At 39.7% G+C, this 24,885-nt stretch overlaps 1 protein-coding gene across 3 annotated transcripts; it reads right to left on the bottom strand.

Annotated features, from left to right (window-relative positions):
* Nucleotides 1-4,844: 4,844 nt before the first annotated feature.
* Nucleotides 4,845-22,180, bottom strand: syt10 (synaptotagmin X). Of its 3 annotated transcripts, XM_084711202.1 has the most exons (8): nucleotides 21,256-22,180; nucleotides 18,720-19,113; nucleotides 13,381-13,942; nucleotides 9,070-9,190; nucleotides 8,586-8,757; nucleotides 7,725-7,854; nucleotides 5,105-5,185; nucleotides 4,845-4,982 (listed from the first exon to the last, which is right to left on the bottom strand). In XM_084711202.1, the coding sequence occupies exons 1-7, from the start codon at nucleotides 21,755-21,757 to the stop codon at nucleotides 5,114-5,116; spliced, it is 1,953 nt and encodes a 650-aa protein (XP_084567328.1). In that variant the 5' UTR covers nucleotides 21,758-22,180; the 3' UTR covers nucleotides 4,845-4,982; nucleotides 5,105-5,113. The 3 variants fall into 3 exon arrangements, with proteins under 3 accessions (XP_084567328.1, XP_084567327.1, XP_084567329.1); XM_084711201.1 differs by lacking the exon at nucleotides 4,845-4,982 and having other exon boundaries at nucleotides 5,059-5,185; XM_084711203.1 differs by lacking the exon at nucleotides 4,845-4,982 and having other exon boundaries at nucleotides 5,059-5,185; nucleotides 21,271-22,180.
* Nucleotides 22,181-24,885: the final 2,705 nt, after the last annotated feature.

Raw genomic sequence — 24,885 nt, 5'->3', positions numbered from 1 at the left:
CACTCTAAATATGGGTTTAGCGTTCAGCGAGTGGGCAGCTTCCATTGCCACGGAAACTAATGCAACATCCCCCTTTTGTCTGTTTCTATCCAATAACGTTGATCAAAAGGAAGTTGTGCTGCGTGTCACGCTGCATGAAAGATCAAAATGTTCTCTTTATGTTTTACCATCAAACGGTTGCCGAACGAGAAAGAGGGGAAGCAGCCAGCTTTTTTTATTTTGTCATGAAGATCTTAAAAGCATCTCACAAACTCAGGGCCGTGTGTCGCTCAGTGGAGTGGTTATGTAACGTTATCATTCGCTTCAGCTCGAGTGTGAGCAGCGGTTGAAGGCTGCGTGGTTCTGACCAACCTCAGACATGAATAACAAGTGTTCGGAAGAAAGAGTGAGACTTTACCAAAGCTCACCACACTCTGAGAAATCAAGGGGCTAACTAGAACCATACAGGGTTCTTTGGCTTGTCTTCATAGGAGAACCATGTTTGGTTGCTGTTAGAACCTTTTGCAAAGGTGCCACTTGGAACCCTTTCAGAGAGTACCGCCTAGAACCCAACATAAATATATTTATAGTGTGTTGTACCTAGAACCATCTGTGAAACGTTCCCACCCAGAACCTCTTATGTGAGGTTCTACAGGGAACTCTTCAATGGTGTAATGGTCATACCCAGACCTCTCCCTGTAGGGCTCTCCAGAACCTTTCCAAAAACCCACTCAGGGCGTTCTACTGAAAAGTTTTTGTATATTATACAGGTTTTATTTAGAACCTACTAAGGGGGTTCTACCAACAACCTTTTTATATTACAAGGATTTTAGTGAAAACCCACCCAGGGGGTGCTGTGGAGAACCCCTTTGTATTACAAGAGTTTTACCCAAAACCCATCCAGGACATTCTACCAAGAACTCTATTATATTCTAAGGGGTTTACCTAGAACCCATCCAGGGAATTCTACGAAGAACTGTTATATTCCAAGACTTTTTACCTAGAACCCATCTAGGGAGTTCTACCAAGACCCAATTATGTTCCAAGGGTTTTATCTAGAACACATTAAGGGGGCTCTAGAGGGAACCTTTTTGCATTCCAAGGGTTTTATCTAGAACCTACCTGGAGGGTTCTAAGAATTTCAACAATCCTTGAAAAACTGTCTTCTAAAAAGGGTTCTTAATGGAGTATTTAGTCTTACAAAGAACTTTTGACAAACCCCTCGGAGGGAAATGGTTCTAGGTAGAACTATGGCCCTTTTGGAACCAGTATTTCTAAGAATGTACATGTAATGACTCTGCTCTGCGTTTGTGCAAAAAGTTCTAGTCTGTCATTTCCTGCTGTTCAGCCTTCAGTCTGGTTGATTATGCCATTTTCGATGCAGACACTTGTTGCTCTCCAGTCCAGCGAGAGGGAAAAGTTATTCTAATTATTGACTTGACTTGAGAAGCAGCTGACAAAAGGCTCCATCAGACACCAGTGAAAGAAAGATGCAGCACAAGACAAACCTAGAATGTGTGACAGAACCATAATTAAACGGACTGTATTGACTGACACTGTGTTGCTGTGTCTGTTACAGCTGTGGACAGACAGCTGTGGACAGTTCAACAAGGTGACTCTCTGTTATTACTCAGACTGAATGTGAAGTGAATTCACACCTCGCTTCATTTGTACTATTTTAACCACCAGTGTTTTTGTTCGCTTTGTTTGTTCACTGTAAACAACCGATGCAGCAACAGTAATGATGTTAGCTTTAGATAGCTAAAAACACACTCACCCTGTGTGTGTGTGTGTGTGTGTGTGTGTGTGTGTGTGTGTGTGTGTGTGTGTGTGTGTGTGTGAAAAGCCTGTTAAAAGGATAAGAATTTAGCAAAGGTGTGTGCTGTTAGCAAGATCTCTTTCAAGAATAATCTGATGAAAATATTAATTTTATCTTCCCAGACAAAGACAGACATACTGTGACTCTTCATTTTTTATTTATTTTGTTAAAATACATATGAAACAGATACAATAAATCATATTCCAAATGTTTACTTTGAATCGTTACAAAAGTTATCACAAACTGTACACATCATGACAGCAGTTGCAGTTGTTCTTGCTCAATATAGATTCAACCAATATGCAAACAATTACAGCTCAAAGCTCTAAACTCCTACACATGGAATAACTTGATAAGGTAGAGTTGGCTTCACTGGGTCTCCAGTCGGACGAATTGTTCACAACTATTACAGAACGCGTATAAATTTCACTCAATTACAAGTTTGAGCTCGTCAAATTATCACCAAACAATAGAAATACATTGTGATGTCTCTATTTCCATATTTTTACGACAACTTCTTAAATTCCACTTTTGAATATATACAAACAGTGCCATTGACAAGTAGCTATACATAAATGTAAACACAAAGTTTGAAATTTGAAATACGCTAACATATTTATATTTCTTACATTTGACCTCAGTGTGTGTCTTTTTAAAGTGGTGAGAGGCATGCTACAAGTAAAAATATTTCTTTTTAATATTAAGGGCAGCGCTGGGGGAAAAAAGCATCTTTATATGCATGTGCAAGTTAAGTTAACAGTACATAGCCTTTTTCTATTTGCTATGTTGGTTTCTTATTACCGTAGTTTTTTTATTACTCACATATAAGGAGAAGCTGAGTCAATGTTCTGTGTTAGATGCACTGAACTTCATTTTAATGGCTTAATGCAAAAAATATACATATTTGCAAACATTTGAGTGACTCTTTAATAGATTATAACTCCCTGAATTTGTAACTGGTGAGGAAAAGTTGTACGATAAAGTTTGGTTGAATTAAGATTCGGTTACTCTCTGTATTCTGTGTTTTTGTGATGTTTTAGTTCCTGCTGCTACGCCTGTCAAGCTTTCCATTTTCACATGGCACATTCAGTTTACAGTGACAATGGTGGAAGAAATACCCCTCGTAATTCATAGTAATTTGCCCAACAATGGCTCTTTTATTTCAGACAGAGGTTGACAAAAGCAGCCGCTTATTTCTTAGCCTGGCTTCGCCTCGGGTTCATTTTCCACTTCCAGGGGGGCGTTACCGACGGATGCAGACCAGAATGCCCCTGCCAGCTAGATAAAACCGCAGCCGGTCCGAGCAACAAGTGACGAAGTGCTGAGCGACACATACAGTTTGGAGTGGTGTTTGCTCCGTATTCAAGCCTGGTTGCAAACTTTCTCGTTTTACATCTAAAATGTGTGTGGTGAGAAACCAGCAATGCAGTAACAGAATCTTAAATCATATTTTATCAGCACTGCCTAGTTTGACAGTTTTATCTGAGTTTCGTGAGCCTGCTGAGTTGCACTTGAAACATGTGACTTTTCTAATCTGGACTAGTGATGCTCCTCTTGTCAGTCATTGCATCAAACCCAAATCTCTCTTCAGAGTTTGTGTATTTTTCTTAACTGGTAGTTAAAAACATTAACAGGTCGTTTTAATCGATTAGCAATTAATAAGATACAAACTGCACGTCTTTTTCTCAGTTTAAGTTTTATTTAAACATTTCTAGCGGCACTTTAATTATGTGAAACATTAATCCATGAAGCACAAACAAATTCAACCAACAGATTTATAACACAATAAGGCTCTCGCTTAAAACAGCTACTCTTGTTCACCTGTTTTTATTTAATAAGTGGCTCTGCAAAATTAAGCTAACAAAGCCAAATCAAACCGTGAGTAAAAACCTGTGACTTCTGGAGTAATGGCACACAAAACATAGATTATCAGTTAATAAAGTTTTAATCGGTTAAATTTAAACAGCGACTTATTAAGTAATTATTAATCATCATTGTCCCTAGACTGAGACTTTTCTTTTTTAACCTGCAACCTCACAAAATAATACAGTATAAAATGTTCCTGGCCCTGGATGTAAGGCTTGGTTAGACTGCTTCTGTACGTAGTAAGCTAGTTAGTCGGCTAATTTAAATCGGAGCCGAGAAACACACTGTTTGATGTGTTAAATTTCCATTGCATTTTGTTCAATGTGGAGTGAGAGGGCAAGAAACAAGAAACCAAAGCTTGACAGGCCTGCTATGCCGAGTTGTGGTTGCTAAGCTATAATGTGGCACTATTTTCACGCTCTTTCCATCTGTTTATACCATTTAAAGTAGTGATATATTGACATCCTCTCATAAAGATCATCGATTTACCTTTTTACAACCACGTAGAGCCAAAATATGAACCAATGCACCATTGTTCTTTAGCATTACTTCAGTTTTTTAGCTTCAATATTAGGGACATTTGCAGTGTAAACATCAGTTTAATTATATTTAATTCAGTTATGGACATAATAAGAGGATGAGTCTAATTGTTTAGTAATATGCTGCTAGTTCAATTTGATCTGGTGTTTACAAAAAGAAATATGAAAATCTTTATTATTCTACAAAGTGTTTGGAAACAAATTTAATGTAAAGTTATTTCAAACACACTTTGATGTGACCTCTCTGTACATATGTTTGCTACATGTGTCTGCTACAGTTTCTCTGAATCTGAGAGACCTGTTGACTCTTCTAATAGGTAACAATGGCTGGCTAATGGCCGGTTTGACACATCTGTGACAGATGAATTTTACGAGAGATTTACCCAGCCCTTGTTGACGCTCAATTACCTGCATTCTTCAGCCGAGACCTGGATTTATTGATTGTTTTTTCAATCGAGCAAATGTTTTCATGGCATTGAGCAGCTTAGCCCTTTAGCTTTGTGCCTTTCAAAGTAAAATGCTAATTCACTAAAGAGCTCTTCGGCCAGAAAAATGTTGCTCAAAATATTGAGTTTGCAAGTGAATTGCTGAGGACTCCTTGCAGCGAGGCCTACCATTCATGCGGTCTGTGTAAATGAAGCCTTGCTGAGGGTTTTCGAAGCAGATGTATGAAAAACAAACCCTTGAACTGAATGACAGTGAGTGCTGTGCATAGCCAGCTCTGTAGAGCACTTGAAGAACTGGAGTCCAAATGAATGGAAAAACTATTTCAACACAACCTATAGAAACATATAAGAAACATGTCGGAATGAGGTTTCAAACAACATGCTCACAAGAGACTCATAGGCAACGTGACTTTCCAAACGTCTGGTTTCTTACAGACTTGGTGTCGTCACTCTACCTGTGGTCTTCAGGGTGTCTGCGGAGGTTTGGGTGACGGACATGAGCCTTGACTCTCAAAGCTTGCCGCTCTTCCCGGCCACTGCAAGGTAAGAATGTCACAAAACACAACATGTTACAGAGGCATTACCATCTTTTGTGGTATCTAAGCAGGTTATGACTCTACTCCTCAGGATGTACTGTGATCATAGGCAAAAGAGTTGTATCGACCCAGCAGGGTCGGGTCACATTAAGCAGCAGAACCAGATCATCACACAGGGGAAAAACAATATAGTTTTTTGTTGTTTTTTTTAAATATACAGCATGCAACAACTTTGATTTTGACCAGATACAGTATCAGTGTATTTTGTTGAATGTTGTTGACAGTGTTGTTGAAGCATAAAAAGACAACTATGTGACAGCATATTATTTGTATGACATGATATGACATAGGATCTTACATTTTGTCTACAGTCCTAAAGATACTGCACACTGTTTACAAAGTCTACCCTTTGTCAGCCTGAAAGTTGGTTGTAAAGTGTTTGCTCCTTCTTGGAGAATAGTGACCAGTCAGCTTGAGCAACTTTCTCTGTTCAGACACAACTGAAAAATCTGGAATAAGTTTGCAATTTAAAAAAACAGACAGAATCACAAGTGCACGATTATTTGTCTAGTCGATCAAACGTCATTACCGTCACTAGTTGACACCATAAATACTTGTCGGTTAAACTATTTATCATTATTTTATTAATGTACACCTCTGTTTAACTGCTGCCTCTAAGATGTTCAGCAAAGTGGGACAGATGACAGTTTGTCAGTATTTTGATCTAGAAAATATAACCGCTTGACCAGAGCAATGTGTAACCACATTCAGCACAGGCACATGGACATTAACCTGCAAGGTGAGCAAGCCGCTCGTGCTAACATGCTGCTAATGTTAGCTGTGCTGTGTGGCAAGCTGGCAGCTAACGTCAGCCTCGAGTAAACTATGTCATTAACCCACAGACACTGTGATCCTGCTCAGTCTGAAAAGTTTTGTGAGTTGTTGTCATGTTTTGAAAGATAATGTGTTCAATTCACAGGAAAAGTTCACAGCACAAGTCTAACAGTTAGAGAAGTCTGTGTTAAGTTGTGCTAAATTGCCTTTTCTGCATAATTTTATATGACATTTACACTACATTTGGGCCACCAAAAATGCCCTTGGCCATCACATTGAGGATCTTGGTGGCCAATGAGGCCAGGGCTTAAAGATATTAGCAGCTTATTAGCAGCTCTCCCTGCTTTGGATTCACAGCAGTTACGATGGTTCCAATATTTTGAGCAGTAGGAATAAAACATTAAACAAGGAAGGTTAAAGCTACATTCAGCAGCAACATCCTCTTCTCTTTTTGCTGCGTATGTCTAAAACAGTTCAATCTTAAACCTCACTCTCTACCCTGTTCACTTGTGAGCATGTGTTAAAACCTCCTAGTCCTCCGTTGGCCTGGACACTTTCCCTGTCCTACAGCTGTCTCAGTTGCTGTACCTGGAGTGTCATTGTATTATTGATTATGTTTAACACTTCCTGCATGTTTTTTGCAGTATAGTGTTAACTATTGTATAAATTGCATGCTGTTGCATATTTCACAGCACAAAGTATCCCCTAGAATAGTATGTAAATAGTGAACACAGTTTGTTACAGAACAATATTTTGACAAGAAGGACATGGTTTTTGCCTATGATTACAGTTCTTAGCATATAAAGATGTTTTACCACTGAAAATGAGTAATCACCTGTATTTTCCTATTCGTCAGATGAAGAGTGGGTGTGGCAAAAGAGGAAGAAACATTGATAGCATGTAAAATATGAAATTACATTAAGCCTCTGTCAGTATTTACACATGGTATCTTATTAGCTGGCAAACTAAATACCTAAATATCAAACTAAAATAAATACCAAAGCTTGAAACTTCTCTATGAGGACATGACTTCTGAGATGCTGTGTTTTAGGCACTTGGTCCTGCTGTTGGTCTACCATGATATATCTCTTTTTAATTTCTACATGAGTAAAATACACAAAAGTAAGACAGTGTTGGAGTTGAACAGCACTTAGACCAACCAAGGCTCTCTGTTTTCCCTGCAAAACACATTTCCTATCTCTGTATTTAATGTAAATATATTAAATTAATGTAAGTCTACTTGACACAAAAAATATCCCTTCATGCTAATTTTTTAAATTTCTTTTTTTGGTGGTGGTCACAGAAAAATACCCAGACTTTTTAGAGAATAGATTGGACTAAAATAATTTTAATCCAGCTTTGTTTGTCCCCATGTATCAAAAACTTGTTCATTCTGCTGCGAGTGAAGGTCAGTGAGACTCTTAAATTTTAAAATATTTCCAAAAACTAAATGGTAACTTTTGAAGAATGTTGGCACAGCTGATGGCATTTTCACCTCAGTTTTTGCAGTGGGTATGTACATTTTCCATTATTCAAAATAAATACAGGTACATTGCTGGATTTTGTGTTTTAAATAAGAAAGCCTGAGAACTAAACTAATATAAATCTCCATGAAAGAAATTATGGAAGAAGCTCAACTAAATGGAGCAGGGATCAATGTCACGTTCAGGAACTTCTAGAAAGCTCTGTAAAAATGAGTCTGTACCTCTCCCAGAGCGTGCCAGTGTGTGATGGGTTTCCGCGGATAAGCCAGCATTTCGTTCCAGTGATCTCGTCCAAGACCCTCAGCATCTGGCCCGGTGCGACACACACCAATCACCTCATTGTGTCCAACCCTGTCAGCAGTAAAACACACATTTCAATGCAAATTGTAGCATAAACTTCTAGTGGTCCTGCAACAGACACAAAAACATGACTAATTGAAAAGTAAATGCATATTTCACCAGTCTTAGTTTAAATAAATTATCGAAAACCATACACCAACACCTTCTGGTCGATTGGTTGATTAGTTGGTCGCTATGCTCTAATCCCACCAAATTCTCATTGGTCAGACAGTAGCTAGTGTTACTTTAATAAGTAGAGAAGCGCTTTTTAATCCGTTATTGTCAAGGAACAAGACAAGCACTGTCCTGATGCATTTTATTTCTGAGTGACGGGCTATTTACTGAACATGACTTTAAACTCTAAAGTTTTGCCATGTTTTATTTTGTTTCAGTGTTTATTTTGTAAGTTACCGTGCTGAATTTTGCTAATATGGTTACTCCCACGGGCTGGGGAGATGTTGGACTGATGTTGTAATATTGAGGGATAGTCAAGAGAAACTGTGTGAACTTTCAGCCTCAGTCGAGGGTAGTTGGTTGGATGCTGGTAACTGGTTGAAGAGTAGGTAGTATTTCAGTAAACCAAGATTTTCATTGGTTGTCTACAGGCCTAGAAATCACTTAATCATGTTTCAAAAACAAAATGTTCAATATCTAGAAAAATGTAAATGTTTATCAAGTCATCTCAAATTTTCAATTCAAGTCCCACACATCTGGCACACCATATCTCATGACATTTAACTCACCGATCATAATCCATCACCATGATGGACAGACTGACTTGTTCCACGTTCTCCGGTGGAATGTCGAAGATGATGGCCTCGTTGTACGTTGGATTAAGTGTGCTTTTCTTGGTGGTTGTTTTCCGCTTCTTTAACCTCCGTCCATCACATATCAGGTAAACCTTCACATAAGGGTCTGGGAGACACGTTCACTGTCATTTAACAGCTTGTTCATTTGTACATATGTTTAAATTGTAATTAAATGGGATGATGTGAACAAAAACCTACAGTGAAAAGTGTTCGAGAAAATACAACCTACAGCTTAAACGTGCATCTCCATATTCTGACAGAGGGTAATATTTTCAATAATTTGCACTCACTGCCCTCCCGATGTCTCCTCCCCATTTCCATTCTAAGTGGCCACCTGCTGTCTGGTTTCAGCTAAGTTTGATTTATGGCTCAGATTGTGCTTTTGATGTGAGCCACATCTTATTTGCTGTCGGGTTACCTGAAGAGCCTGTGATGTCCATGGCTTTGAGGTTTCTGCATTTGATGACTGTTAGGGTCATTCTCCCTGCTGTGGGGAGGTAGCACAACGAGTACATGATCTCTCCTAGGTCAACACTCTCCTGGAGGACAAAAAAAAAGACAGACAACTGAGTGAATTTCATCCATTTTAAATGCTTTGACTGCGTTCTGGAATCAAAATACCTTATCAATGTAGTGAATAATGGTAGTCAGATTTTGTCAGGTAGAACTTAAAATTTTATGATTTTGAGCCACAACAGCAGGATCTAAGGCTGGTGATGTTGTTTCGTCCATGACTTTGGCCCAAACAGAAATACGTCAACAACTACTGTATGGTTTGCTATGAAATTTTGCACAGACATGCATGGTCACCAGAGGATAAATTCTAGTTAGTCAAGTCAGTAGCGCCACGGGGCACTTTTCATATAGAGCAGGTCTAGACTGTACTGTACTGAAAAACTCTCTTTTAACAAGCAGAAACCTCGACATAAACCTCAGGGTGGGCAGGCAACTGCTGTGACTTAGTTTGATAATCCCCTTAATTTTCCTCTAGCATCACCAAGAGGTTAACTTTTTTTTTTTTAGTAAATTATTTTGACAAACTTTACATGAATTTCAAAGAAGGAAAAAAAGTAAATTCCCACACACGTGTATCACCTCTGCATTGATTCATTAGAAAAGTGCAGACGTTTCATCACAAGGTCTTTTCTCAAGACATAACAATCTTAAGTAAAATGATGATTTAAAATCCCCAACTGGTCAAGAAATTTTGCATTCTGCTAAACACCAACGTGCTAACACTGCCAATGTGAGCATGATAGCATGCTCTTGTTAGGATTTATCTAAAGCCACCACTAAATAAATACATCCTCACAGAGCTGCTATCATTGCTGTGGACTGTGAAGTCTTGTTACGTGTCTCTTAAGCTTTACGTGACTTAGCTCGGTTGTTTTGGCTGTATTTGCTAACCAGCAAAGCGACGATTAAGGAGTTTGACACCGCTGCATGGTAACAACCCTTAATACCAACTTCCTTCCCCTGAAAAGCAAAGTGTTTTTCAAAGTGGCTGCTGCCGCTCTGGTCCAAGGCTGTGATGACCATGGATGTATTATAGAGAACTGAATACAGCATCGGAGGTGGCGGGCCTCCTTTCATTCCTATTGACAGCTGCTTAGTGACACATAAAACCTACTTTGGTGTCAGAGCTGCCCATAGAGCAAGTGCATTAGAGACTTCCTTTGGCCGAGCATATAACCTCCAGTTTAGCCTCCACTAACTTCGATGGGATAAAATGATTGATGAATTGTGCTGGAACAAACTCCTGCATCATAATATTGTCATTATCACACGCATAGAGGCAACCGCTTCTTACCTCTACTGACCAGAGGCAGTGAGTTACCATGCAGCAGTGTGAGGAGACCTTTAGAGAACAAATATCTATTAAAATTATTAAAGTACTCAGATACCTTGTCTAGTACAAACATGTTATGGTTCACAGCAGGACTTGGTCAGACAAATGTTATTAAAGGCATGTCACTGCAGTCACGTGGGAACCAGCTGATCAGTTTTCTTACAATTTTCTGCATCTTACCCTAATATGTTAAAGATTGTATTGTCGTAATAATGTAATTTAATGTGTATGCTTAGCTTTTATGAAGCTGGCAACTGGCAGAGCTGCTAGCACGTAAATATAACTTTATGCTTCTTTTCTTGCAATTTAGTGAACTTCAAAACCGACTTTGGATGCACATTTGAGGGAAAAGAATAAACTATTGAGAAATGAACTCTGTGGAAACTGAAAGCCCTCAAATTATCTGAAAGCAGTACTGTGTTTGTTAATTTTCAAAGCGACTGAGCAAAGTTTTATCCAAGACTACTTTTTCTGGTTTGTTGGCAGTCGTGTTCCTATTATTGTAATCTGAATAACTTTAGTAGCGCAAGAAATCATAAATTTTGTATCCCTGAATCACTGAATAGAAAGATTATTTCCAGTTAAATCAGCCATGGAATGACAGACTCCTGCCCACAAACTGTTGGATATGGTCCATATGCCACAAAAGCTCTTTCACACAGAGACATACACACTTTCAGAATGATACACCAACACCTTAATCTCAAGTATAAATCCACAAAGTACCTGAAGCTGCCCTCAGGTGTATCAGCAGAGGAGAGAGTTTTCAGGTTAATCTGTGGCCTGCAGTTAGAAGAGGTAATATAATCCTCATACTAGACTACACAAGCAAAGATAAGGATTGGCTCAAGTGATATTCTGTTGACTAATTTAACTCGATTTACAAGACATTTAAATGCTCCAGCACTTAGTAACTACAAGAAGGGTGACAATGGAAATAAGTCCTGTGGTTTTCTTGTGTTGCTCTTTTAAAATGAATTGTAAAACAAACAAAATTCTTCGGTTTTGGTGTTTCGCCTGCCTGGAAATGTTTTAAAGCAAAAGCAACCAGAAAAGTTCACATTTCTTATCCATGTCAGTGCTGTTTACTTTCTCTGTTCTGTAGAATCATGTAAAAGCATCAGTCTGTTTCTGATAATTACTGCATTTCTAAACTCGAGGCTGCATAAACTGTTGAACGGCAAAAAAATTAACACCATCAAACTAATTTTAGGAAATCAAGAATAATTTTTCATAAATTTGCACACAAAACTGAATATTAGATTTGGGCTGGTTTAAAAGTTTTCAACACAGTTTGATATTAAGGATAATACCGGACCAGGACTGCCAGGACTCAGTGAGTTTACTCAGTGTTCTATCAACTGAAATGCAAGAGGGCTTTTAATTTGAAACAGAAATAGGAAATGTTGTGTTTGTATTCAAATGCAGAGGTTTGATCATCGCCTGCCGAGGCAAAACGTCTTTGCTGTTGGTTCAGGCTGTGACTCCACCCCCTCAAAGTTCATCACTGTTGAACTCGACGCAAAGAAATTACGTAAAATCACAGCCGCTCCACTTAATTCACACGTGTGACTGGGCCCTAATGCAATAACTTTAAAAGCACAGACAAACAAGGCTTCAGGCTTCACATGTTCTACGCTACTGACAAACTTTGGCTGACTAGCCTCCATGCTAACAGAGCCAACAGGGTTATATCAGAATCATATTGAAAAGGGAAAATGATGGAGTTGTTTGTTAACTTTCCAGCAATTTATTTCACAAGCTAGTTAGCAGCTCTGCAGCATCAGAGTGTGCATCTCAGCTGTGATGCACACTTAAGTGCTGCAGAGACCGCCCACATTTCCCATGATGCCTTCTAGTGCTGGAACACAGAAGTAAACTTAACAAAACTACTCAGCAGTTTTTTAAAGTTTGCTGTTTTGTGTTTCAAAATGCAAATGTTACTTTTTGTTAGTGTTTGTGACGTGTCTATTCAGAACGTTGGGGTTTATGTTGTTGGTAATTGTCATTTTTGTGCCGGATTATAGTGCACCATGAGTGAGGTGGCTGTATTTAATATGTAATTGGAAGAGAAACTCTTGCACTGGATGTCATGTAAGGACCAGAGCATCTTCTTAGAGTCTGGATATGTACCAGAAAATCTGAATTAAAGAAACTGTGGTTTGCTTGAACAGCTTTAAATAATACCAGTTTAAGTTCATACATCAAATTAGACCATTAGTAACAGAAATGGAGCCAACTCTACTAATTATATGTCTCTTCTGCTTCTATTAATATAGCATACAGAAGCTAATGTGAAACTGAAAACAATGGCTCAGTGTTTATCACAATGAAGTCATTCATAAATAAAGCGGAGGCTCTTGAGTAAGCTGTGATAAGTGTTAATGTGGGAGTGAAATGCATGTGGCAGTGTGGCTAAATCACTGCATCTTTTTTTTTAGCAAGAGTTCATATGAGGACATACTACCTACAGTCCGCTGTAACTGTGCGACCTGTTTAAAGTTTGCGAACATATTGCTCCTAACAAAAAATAAACAGTAAATTTATTAGACAGTTTTATTCTGTTGCTATATTTACTACAGTAGAACACCCGGCAGTTTCTGGAAAATGTGTGTGGGTGTTTGGCTGATGAAATGCATTTCCCAAAGCATATGAATAATGCAGTGTGTTCCACCTGCCACTTTTGTGGAACATTGTTGATGAATTCAGGCTTTTAGAAACGATTCAGTGCAACAATTCATGTTTTAACCTTTCTAAAAACAATATAACTTCACATTCACTGCTACTCAGCTGTTCTCTTTCTCAGAAGTCTGGTTCAACATTTCTTACATGGCAGCGTTGTGAGGATTTGGCAGTGCGTCAGTGCGAACCCCGGCTCACCGTAGTTGCTGCGTGAATATCCTTCCACACGACAGCCTCCCTGGAAAGATCAGAGAGTTCAAAGAGGTTGTCCACCACCACTTCGCCAATCATATCGTGGCTGGTGAAGCGGTCAAAGTCGTAGACGCTGAAGTGCAGCTTGCGGTTGCACAGCTCGTCATACACCACGGGGAAACAGAAGGTCTCGTCAAACATGGGGTTCAGATTCTTGCGGTGGACGCGCGTCTGGAACTTCTTCTTCCTCTCCGGCAGAAGGTAGATCTTCACGTAGGGGTCAGAGGTGCCCGTGAAGTCTTTGGCAGGCAGGTCCAAGGCCTTGAGGATTCTCACCACCAAAGCTTGCTCCTCGTAGTCGTAGCGCAGCGAGAAGCTGAGCTTCCCGCAAGTCTCCACGGGCTCTTTGGCCTCATCCTCTGAGTCCACAGATTTCTGCTTGTAGAGTTCAGGCTTTATTCTTCCGATGCTCGCTGTAGAAGACTGGCGGAGAGGCACTGTGTCCATGCTGAAGTCAACGCTGGTGACATTCATCTGACGAGGCAGGTGGCGCCGGAATGAATTGTGCCTGTTGAAAAGGGTAAAGGGCATTGGGTAAATGTCTCAAGTGACAGTGTTATGCATGAGTGGCTTTGTTATGATGGGTGCTAATGGTTTGTCAGGAGGGAACTTCATCTAAAAAGCATGATGCATACTAATGTGGCATTCATGGAACATGTTTTGACACAGTAAAGTCCGTTAAAATAGCTCAAAAAAGGTTTTTGGTTGCTCTTTAGTCCTCAAGATAAAAGCACAATAATCTGGTGTAAGCACAGAAATATTCACTGAGCAACTACCTAATATACTGTACACTGTTAGAAAAAAAGGTTCCAAAAGATTCTGAAGAACCCTTTTTGGAAGATAGAGTTCTTCAAGGATTGTTGAGATCCTTGAGGAAATCAGGGTTCTTTGTACCACAATATAAAAGGTTTCTGCGTATGTTCTAGATAAATCCTTTGAATGTAAAGCGGTTCTTGGTAGAACCTCCTGAGTTTGTTCTCGATAAAACCCTTGAAATACAAAAAAAAAATCATGGTAGAACCCCCTAGGTGGGTTCTTATGGGTACCTTTACAAGGTGGAAAGGTTGTGGGTTGAACCCTCAGAGAGGGTTCTTTGCACCATAATATAAAAGGGTTCTCAGTGAAACACCCTTCCAGATAAAACCTTATGTAAAATATAAAAAAGATCAGAATAGAACCCCTTGGGAGGGTTGTTATTGCCACCCATAGACGGTGGAACGGTTCCTGATTGAACTCTCAGAGAAGGTTACACCATAAAAGAGTTCTCTGTAGAACAGTAGAACCTTCTACAGAAAGTTCAGCACAACTCTTTATGAGCAAGATAAATCCTAGCATGATTTTTGTGATTTTATCTGTCTACATAATCAATAAAGCAAACAATTTCACACAAACAATCTTTGATGAGATCTTAGTTTTTTTATCAGCCATCGACTTTTTTAATCTTGTGATGAGGTGGAATCAGTTTTTGGAAATGAGATGAACTGAACTCACATGACCTCCAACTTCTTTGTTTAAGACTTTTGAAAACGAAAATATAAAAGCAATAAAAGTAGGGTTTTATCCCTGGTGTTAGTTGTAATCCCCAGTGTATAGATTGTATGTTATGATTTAAAGAGGCTTAAAGGTCAACAACACAACTGCAAAACAAAGGGTTATATGAGGTGAAGTGTAATGACAAATAGTTCCTACTATTCTCTGTCCAGTTGTCCAGTCATTTTTTTCTTTTCCCCTGAGGTCTGCACTGGCCACTGGCTCTTGTAGAATATACAGCAGTCTGTTGTTTACAATACTTGAATATAGAATTGAATTTCATCTGCGCTTCCTGTGCCATATCATTTGTGCCATGGCTGTCAGTTCGCTGTGATTGTCTGAGGGCCAGTTGCTAGGTGACAAGATTGGCGAGTCAAACCATGGTTTTCTCGAAAGATGTTAACATCACAGAACTTTGCAGCCTCCAGGTAATTTGTATAAGAGCTCAAATCTGAATGCTGGAGATTTTCATTTCCCAAAACCACAGCCAGTGGTGACAATAATGAAGAAAAATATCTCAATTTGGCCACTCGGGATTTTATTGCCTGGTACAACTTTGAGAGTAAAACCAACAAGAAAGAGCTGTGTGTTAAATTGTCTTTGAGGTATGTCTCAGTGTCCTACAAAATCAAGGTTGTTGAGTCTTGATTTCAGGCAAATTCAGCCACTTAACTGAGCTCAACCAGTGATTATTTCCATCATCAATTAACCTGTTTGTCATTTTCTTGATTAACTGATTAAATGTTTATTCCATAAAATGTCAGAAAACAGTGAAAAATGTTATCAGTGTTTCCTAAAGCCCAAGTTGATGTCCTCAAATGTCTTTTTTCACCCACAACCCAAAGATATTCAGTTTACTGTCATAGAGGAGTAAAGAAAACAGAAAATATTCACATTTGAGAAGCTGAAATCAGAGAATTAGGATGTTTTTTCTTTAAAATGATTCAAAATGTTTAATCAATTATCCAAATAGTTGGTGATCAATTTAATAGACTATTAATATTTGCTTAATTAATTAATCATTGCAGCATGTATATATGATGTCAACATTTTAAGCTATTACAACACGCATAAAGCAGATTAAAAGAAATGCCTCAAAGAGTCATTACAGTTAAGTGTTGTCTTGGGATTGAACCACATGAGAGCTACACTTTAAGCCTCTGCTACACCGTTAGAAATACAGGGGCTAAACAGAACCATATTGGGTTCTTCAGCTTGTCCCCATTGTAAAACCTTTTAAAAGGTTTCAGTTAGAACCCTTTCAAAGAGTTCTACCTCAGAAATGCTGTCTGGTGGCAGGGTAAAGTGGTGAAAATATTCTAAATATAGCATACTCTTTTCTTCTTTTTTTTTTTAAAACCTTTTTGTCTTTATTTGATAGGTGACAGCTGAAGATATGACAGGAAGTGGTGTAGGGGGGGGGGGTGACATGCAGCAAATGGGCCACAGGCGGGACTCGAGCTGGCAGCTGCTGCAGACGGCTGATAGCCTCAGTACATGGGACGGACGCTCAACCAACCGAGCTACAGGGGGCGCCCCATATAGTGTCTACTTAAGCTGATACTGATCCGAACTATGCCTATAAGCAACACAATACACAACAGAGATTTAAGGTGTTTCTGTTGACCTAAGATTGGCCCTAAAACAGTATTTGGACTTAACTTAAAGAGTTTATTGCATGTGGTGGAAGTTTTCGGCAGTTTGTCATTAAAAAAGGAAATAATCAGTGAACATCAGGAGTCACTGTCAAAAGAATGGGTGGAAGAATTGAGACAGTGGGCGGTGTAATCTTTAAACTGGCCTTTCTGCATCCCTGGTGGGTGTATAATTCATGAAGCCTTTGGTCTCCACATAATTTAATTAACGAGCCTAACGACAAGCCAAGGCAACTGTCAAAAACGGCTGAGAAACTGAGCGCAGCTGCCTGTTGCGTCCCACCAGAAACCAACCGTCCACCCTGACAGCTCCCACCCCACAGCACTGCTAATTATGGACGTTGTAGTTTAAACACAGTGCTGGAAAACAAAGAGAAGCAAAGGCTGGATTAATTACTGGGGTTGCTTCCCGCCGTTACCATAGCAGCTCGACTCACACGTACAGGAGATTATAGGGTTCGAACTGAAGCAAGGAGACGTGCTGAAGCCCTGGCTGATGAGCCTACAAGAGGGGATTTTTTTTTCTGGTCAGACAGAGCAAGAGAGACACTATTCAACATGTGCAGCAGTGTTTCAAGGTCACCAGCCAGTCTGTGGTGCTCTACATGACACGTGCCAAAGCACCTCAAGGGCAGTGGCTACTTTGTCACGAACTGTCAGGACAGCCTCTGCTTTGTGTAGGCAACAGTTTTGTGTGTTCCCCATTGTATCATGGGAGAGGGGCAACAAACAAAAGTGGGTTAAAAAAAATGCTGCTGTAATTGTAAGCAGCAGATACATGTGTAAAAATAGCTTGTCTTCATTATTAGAAAAAAATTTAGAGGAGTGTACAGGTAAACAGATTTTAGAGCCATGTAGGGTTCTTCGACTAGGAGAGACTTTTGTGGTTTCACTTGGAACATTTTCGGAGCATTTGTACCAAAAATAAATTGGTTCATAACCTGAAAAGTTGGTTCCCAGGTGGAACCAAAATAGCAGGTTTTCCTTGGGAACCAACGTAGCGGTGTCATATTCTAAGGTTTTTTTTTTTTTTGGCATTTTTGCCTTTATTGACAGTGACAGCTGAAGGTATGACAGGAAAGGGGGGTGAAGAGACAGGGGATGACATGCAGCAAATGAGCCGCAGGCAGGATTCGAACCAGCGGCCGCTGCAGAGGACTAACAGCCTCAATACATGGTGCGCACGCCCTACCGACTGAGCTATAGGGGCGCCCAGCGGTGTCATATTCTATAGGTTATTGTGCAACCGGAACTAATTTGGTGGAAAAGAGCCTACTGAGGGTTCTGGATGGAACCATTACACCAAAGAAGGGTTCTCTGTAGAACTTTACCTAGGCACTTTTCTATTGACATATGTATGTAGATGCCACACTGACCGCTGAGGCTTGTTGCCGAGTTACGCCACCGCCACTTTTGTTAGGTCAAGACAGACCTGTGAACAAATGCATGTTATTGGTTCCCAAGTAAAACATGCTATTTTGGTTCCGGTTGGGAACCAACTTTTTGAGTTGTGTACCGATTTATTTTTGTTGGAAAGGCACCAAATGGTTCAAACTTAGGTGCAAGAACTGGAACGGGGCTGGTTTCATGTTGGTACAAAAGGTCTGTTTGGGGGCTCTATCCAGAACATTTCCACTTTGTAGGGGTCCTACAGGAATCTACCCACAATTTTTATTGGAAACCCTTTTATATTGCAAGGGTTTTATCTTGAACCCACCCAGGATTAAAAAAAAAAAAATTAGAAGGGTTTCACCTATAATTCGAAGAAGAATATTATGTTCTAAAGATGAAGCAAAAAATGATTGAATTCTATAGATTGTATATTGTGGTCATGATCCATGAGTTTCTATGATCTGTGTCAAAGATACCAATGTTTAAAGTTTAAACATCTTTTAACACTCATGTTTTCAACAGTCCTTTCTTCTAAGAAGGGTTCTTTGGATGAAAAGGGTTCTTAATGGAGCCTTTGTCTTACAAAGAACCTTTGACAAACCTTTTCTTCAAAAAAAGGTTTCTTCAGAACCATATAGTTCTGGGTAGAAGCTCAGAACTCTTTTGGAACCCTTATTCCTAAGAGTGCAGTGGGTTCATGTTGGGTACCTGGAGGAGGAGGTTGGCTCAGTGGTCTGCCTCTGGATCTTCGCCTGCTGGCTCAGCTTCTCCCTCAGGGCTGTTTGCACCTCGGCGGGGATGTCTGGAGACGTCTGGCTGATCTTCATGGCCGCCTCCAGGAGCTTGACAGAGCTCCGCCCGTTCACCTTCACCTCCAGCGGGTACTTCTTCTCCACCTCTGCCGCTTTGGACTCGTTGACCAGCGGGGAGTTGGGCGGAGGCGCCTCGGGAAAACCCACGTGGAGGCCATTTTCGACATGGGCTGACAGAGGCTTGCTCCTCCAAATGGGCCAGCACAGCTTCCAAAAGACAAAGAGAGAGACTACCAACAGGGCGAGGCCACAGAAACCCACGACCACAGCAAGGAGACTAATAGAGATGTCTACATGTAACCATGGAGAGACCCATAGAGGAAGACAGAGACACATAAACAGGAAAAGAGGTAAGCAAGGGACAAATATGACGGACAAACATGCAATGGAGAAAGAGAAAAAGGGAGAGAAAGCAAGCTGTAAGAAAGAGGGGGCAGCATGTGCACCTGTTTGATAAAGCAGGACAATATAAAGTCATATAACACCTCAGTGAAGGAGCCACAGCATCAACCAATCACATGTTCAGTGACTGAAGCTTCAACCAATCACATGTTCGGTGACTGAAGCATCAACCAATCACATGTTCGGTGACTGAAGCTTCAACCAATCACATGTTCGGTGACTGAAGCATCAACCAATCACATGTTCGGTGACTGAAGTGGAAAAAATATAATTTAGTCTTGAAGAAGTAAAAAAAACAGAACCATATAGGGTTCTTGGGCTTTTCCCCATAGAGGAACCCTTTTTGGTACCTGATAGAACCTTTTATAAAGGTTCCACCTTGTCAGAGGCTTCTACCTAGAACTAAACTTAGTGGGTTATGCCTAGAACCAACTATGAAAGGTTCCATCCAGAACCCCCTCTTTAATGGTTTAATGATTCTACCCAGAACCCCTCTTGTGATTTTATCCAGAAATTTTACACCTCTAAGAGTGCTAACAAGAACCTGTGCAGGGGGTTCTACCAAGAACCCACTGTCATTTAAAAATGGTAATTTTTCAAATACAAAGTTTTCACTCATAGAAATGAAAGTGTTAATCATAAAATAAAAAGGGTTCTTTGACTTTTCCTATAGGAGAATGCTTTTGGTTCCTTTTATAAAATTTCCACTTGGAACTCTTTTAATTGGTTCAACCTAGAACCCAACAAAAAGGGTCATACCTAGAACCATGTGTGAAAGGTTCCACATAGAACCCCCTAAATTCTACAGAGTAGCCTTTTATGGTGTAATGGTTCCACCTAGAACCCTCTCTGGGGATTCTACCCAAAACTTTTACACTTCTAAGAGTGCTAACGAGAACCCATAGTCATTTAAAAATTTATATTTGACAAATACAAGGTTTTCATTCTAAGAAAAAAAATGTGCCAGCCAGAACACAAAAAGTGTTCTTTGGCTTGACCCCATAGGAGAACCCTTTTTGGGTTCTTGTAGAACCTTTTAAATAGATTCCACTTGGAACCCTTTCAGATGGTTCTACCTAGAACCCAAACTTAAAGGGTTATACAACCGTACTCCTATAAGGAGTTCCAGTTCTATAGAGAACCCTTCTATGGTGTAATGGCTCCACCTAGAACCCTCTCAGGGAATTCTATCCAGAACTGTTCCACCTTGCAAGGGTGTTAACAAGAACCCACCCAGGGAGTTCTACAAGAACCTATATTCATTAAAATTTGTCATTTTTAAAATGCAAGGTTTTCACTCTTTGCAATAAAAGTGCTAATCAAAGAACAAAAAGCATTCTTGAACTCATCAACTTGAAGCAAATGGTTCTAGGTAGAACCTCAACCTTTCAGGTAGTACCCTTTTTTCTAGGAATGGGACATTTCCTGCTTTGATATTTAATTGCAAATTTTGCACTGATTATCTATCATGTGAAAGGACTCAAGCTGTCCATAAACGCAGCAGAAATATTATTGATTGTCTTGTCCTGTTCACAGGACGTCAAATACTAACATTTGGGCTGGAAAAGCTTCCACACAGCAAAATAATGAGAAAATAAGGAAACAGCAGAGTCTCTGCAGATACAGACGTCGTGTCTGTCACACACTTAAGAAAATGTTGGATATTACTGCCTTCATTCAGCCTGTAAATGCAGCTTTTCAAAGAAATAAATGGAGCAAAAGACAAGAGAAAGGCAGGATAATAAATTGGCTGCCTCTGTCTGTTTTCCACCTGTTGCTGTTTCATCAGTCTGGACTGAACTGCAGCAAGATGCGTAACAGGTAGAGAAACATTTTAACAACAGTTTAACACGATAAAACACACGAAAGTAAGTGTTCTAGTAAAGTTTGAATAAGTGAGAGCTGTTGTTAGTTTCTTTCTTTCTTTCTTTCTTTCTTTCTTTCTTTCTTTCTTTCTTTCTTTCTAGAAACGAAAAGTGATTAATTTTGGGGATTGGATCAAGATAAAATAATGACTTTATTCCATTTACCTGCGTGTCCTTTACCTGGTATGCTGCTCTCCAGGGGAAATATATCCGAACATTTCTCCCGGTCGACGTGTCCCGTGAGACAAAGTTCCGTAACGATTTGGAGAGCCCTTTGGCACAAGGTGATGCTGTCCTCCGTCCGGACACTCATGTCTCTCCTGTTAAGCCATTGCACGCCGGAGGAGCCAGGAGGGCGGCGGTTCATTTGGGCACCTTTTATGCGCCGCAGAGTGCAGCCTGTCCGCTGGAGACAGCAAGGAGACACGCTGCGTCCTGATCCATATCCAGCGCGCACCGAGGAGCGACTGGCCAGACGCGCTCGCTGCGGTGGAATAACAGGCGGCGGGGTGCAGGAGTCCAACCCTCGACACGTCCAATAGCAATGCGCATCAGTTTGCAAGTGAGTCCTGTCAATTGGTGGCAGTAACGGGATTACTTTTTCTAGTAACGACCAGAGAGTCCCGACGACCTGCGTTTGTGTGTCCCCGCCTCTTGTGCAACACATGCAGATTTTATAGACTCCAGTCCTCCCAACCCCCAACAGGTCTTTGTCCCCTGTAACCCTGAAGCGTGTGCAGAAGATGATACATGAGGGATGATAGTATTAAAGGTCTGCAAAATAAAAATTGATTTTACAAACGAATTTGCTTTAGAAAAAACAATAGATATATACATATTTAGAGGTAATTGTGCATGACATATAGACAGACAGATAGATTTATAGATAGATAAACAGGCACTGAAGAACTCAAGGAGGGGCAAGGGGAGTGACTGCCCCCCAAGTGCCCCCATGTCCAAAAAAAAAAAAAACCCAGCAAAAGTGCCCTCTTGGATAAATTGTCCTCTGGGGTGACCTTACTCTGGACAAAAGTGATAAAATATGCTCTTGGATGCCCCTATGCAAGTGTGTGTTTTTATAGAGGTGTAGTAGTGGTATTTTAAGTCACAAAATAAAACTGTTTTAATTGGTTGGGTGGTCAGTCTGTCGGAGGGCTTGGTTGGTTGGTTTGTTGGTTGGTTGGTAGGTATGTTGGTGGGTTGTTTGATTGATTCCTAGGTAGGTAGGTTTGTTTGTTGGTTGATTGGTGTGTAGGCAGGTAGGTGGGTTGGTTGATATGTTGGGTGCATATGTATGTGTCATGAACAGACACAGATAGACTTAGTTTCCCAGTATTTGTTGTAGCTGTACTTACTTTTTTTCTCATAGTTTCCATCATATTCCACCCTTTCTGAGTGTGCAGCACTTGTGACTTTGTGTTAACTCAATTTTCACAGTTGGGCGTAGCAAAAGTAGCAAATATGGTGACAGGTTAATGTGCCTTTGACCCACGTGTACTCTGTTTGACTGACATTAAACAGCACTGTGATGACAGCCCTCAATGCTGTCTTCACAGCCGGTGGATAAAAGCCGGTATTTAGAAAAGTGTCTGTCCTTCAGTCGTCTGAGTTTTGAAAAGTAGAGCTAATCAAAATGTCGGACAAGGGGTAAATTATATATGTTTAACATATATATAGATTTCTATGTTTATTTATAACAATATAATGATATGTTATGTTATGTTTTGTACTTATATTTTCGCTACCTGACTGTTAACAAGTCGTTATGTAAGGCAGACCTTTCCCATTTTTATTTTTTTTATCCATATAATTAGAATTGAAAACAATCATTGTGTACAAAAGTACAGAAACAAACAATGAAGCTTTATTTCTGCACTTAACAATAGATATAACCAGTGAATGGACTAATTATAAAAAAGATGATCTTCTAATAAACGTAAACACCCGTAATTTTAGAAATTTAGTAAGTTGTAACATTAAAATAACAATGATATTCTTTTTTCCCCCATATTTTTAAATGAGCAAAGAGCCAGAATTGAGGTCATCAAAGAGCTGGAGTTGGCATGATGCAGGTTTAATTCGCTATAATCACCCACGCATGCTACATTCTTACTAAAAATATCGATAATTTGATGCAAAATATTTAATTTAAAAAATTACTGATCATTGTTAAAGTAAATATGATTAGAATTTATCCATCCTTTATATATGTAGCTGTTTATCCTGGAAGGGTCGCAGCAGGCTGAAGCCAGTCCCAGCTGACATTTGGCAAAAGGCTGCGCACACCGTGGACAGGTCACCAGTTCATCACATCACTCATCATGACACATACAGACAAACAGCCATTCACACTCACATTAGGGAAATTTAGAGTCACCAGTAGTCTGCATGTCTTTTGACTGTTGGACATGTGGGTCATGTGAGTTTGTGCTGGTTCACATCACATTAATTTTCCCAAACACTGTGTCTTTGTGTCCCAGGTAATAATCTTTAAATAATTATGCTGGCAGTCCAGGACACTTGTAACACGTTTCCCAGTTTCCCCAGTAAAATTCAACGCGTACTAGACCTACCAGTTATTTCTGCTATGAGCTTAGGTGATCTACTCTACAGCTAGTTCAAGTTAGTTTATTTGTCATTTCCACTTATAGAGTCTACATCAGTGAAATGTCATTTCTCACGGCCCACAGTACTAACACAAAAACACAGTATGTACATAGAAAACAGCAAAGTGCAATAACAAATGAGAACACAACTAGAAGAGAGCTACAAACATTACATGTAAAAATTTGTCAAAAGTATAATCAACAGGTCGGAGAGCTGGTGCAATTAAATGTCAAAGAACACTGTAACAAGTTTAAATGACTAAATACTCAGTCTGAAGATGTAAGTCATATTTTTTCCCTCTATAAATCAATTTAATTAATGTTTTTAAAGCAGTTACGACTTTAGGGCACACTTGAGACGTAGTCTGTGTGATTGCTCACAGCTTCTGCTCTTCATCTTTTATGATTGCATATTGAACGGTTCTTTTCATTTTTTGCATCATATAATCACAGAGATACACACATGATTAATGGCTAACCAGTCACTGACTTTACTGTTGTTGCTAAAAAAGTTATTGAAAGATCGGCTTGGATTTTGAATTACCCAATAAAAATAAGGTCTGTTATAACTTCAGATACATAATAAATATTCGGATTATTATTGTTGAATGTAATTATTTTTGGATGCCTTCATGTAAGATCTATTATCAGCCACAGCTGCTGAATTAAACACATTACAAAAAACGTGTGACAGCCAGAAAGTCAACAAGATCAAGTTCAAGGATGTTGTTGTCTTCACTGCAGGAGCTCAGTCCTGATCCAGCCTATTTTCACTGGGTGTTTCTATTATGTACCTTAGACTCCATGCTAGTGGGGGGCTCAAAACCAAGGGAAACTGGACATTACTGTATCAAAAGAGAGACCAACAACAGCTGTAATGAAAGGGTGACAAATACAGCTGAGGGTAATTCAGTAACTTCGGAGCCATGGCTGCTGCTCAAGCTGTCCTGAAGGAAAAGTGTTCAACAAAGAAAATAACCCAACAGAAAAGAAAAAAATATTTTCACAACCCTACCAGAGCCATGTGACATTAAGGACCTATCACATATACAAGAGTGAAGAGAAGTAGTTTTGTTAATATTCCTGTCCTCGTATTTGACACAGTTCTTGAGTTAACATTTTTACAGTTCATGTCAAAGCAAACATTGGACGTTTTAACCTTGTGAGTGGAAGAAATGAAAATTCACTG

The sequence above is a fragment of the Lutjanus erythropterus genome, chromosome 22 (assembly GCF_056507025.1).
Source record: "Lutjanus erythropterus isolate fLutEry1 chromosome 22, fLutEry1.hap2, whole genome shotgun sequence".
Classification (NCBI taxonomy): Eukaryota; Metazoa; Chordata; class Actinopteri; order Lutjaniformes; family Lutjanidae; genus Lutjanus; species Lutjanus erythropterus.
Note: the sequence above shows the minus strand (reverse complement) of the source record. Positions and strands in the feature narration are given on the sequence as shown.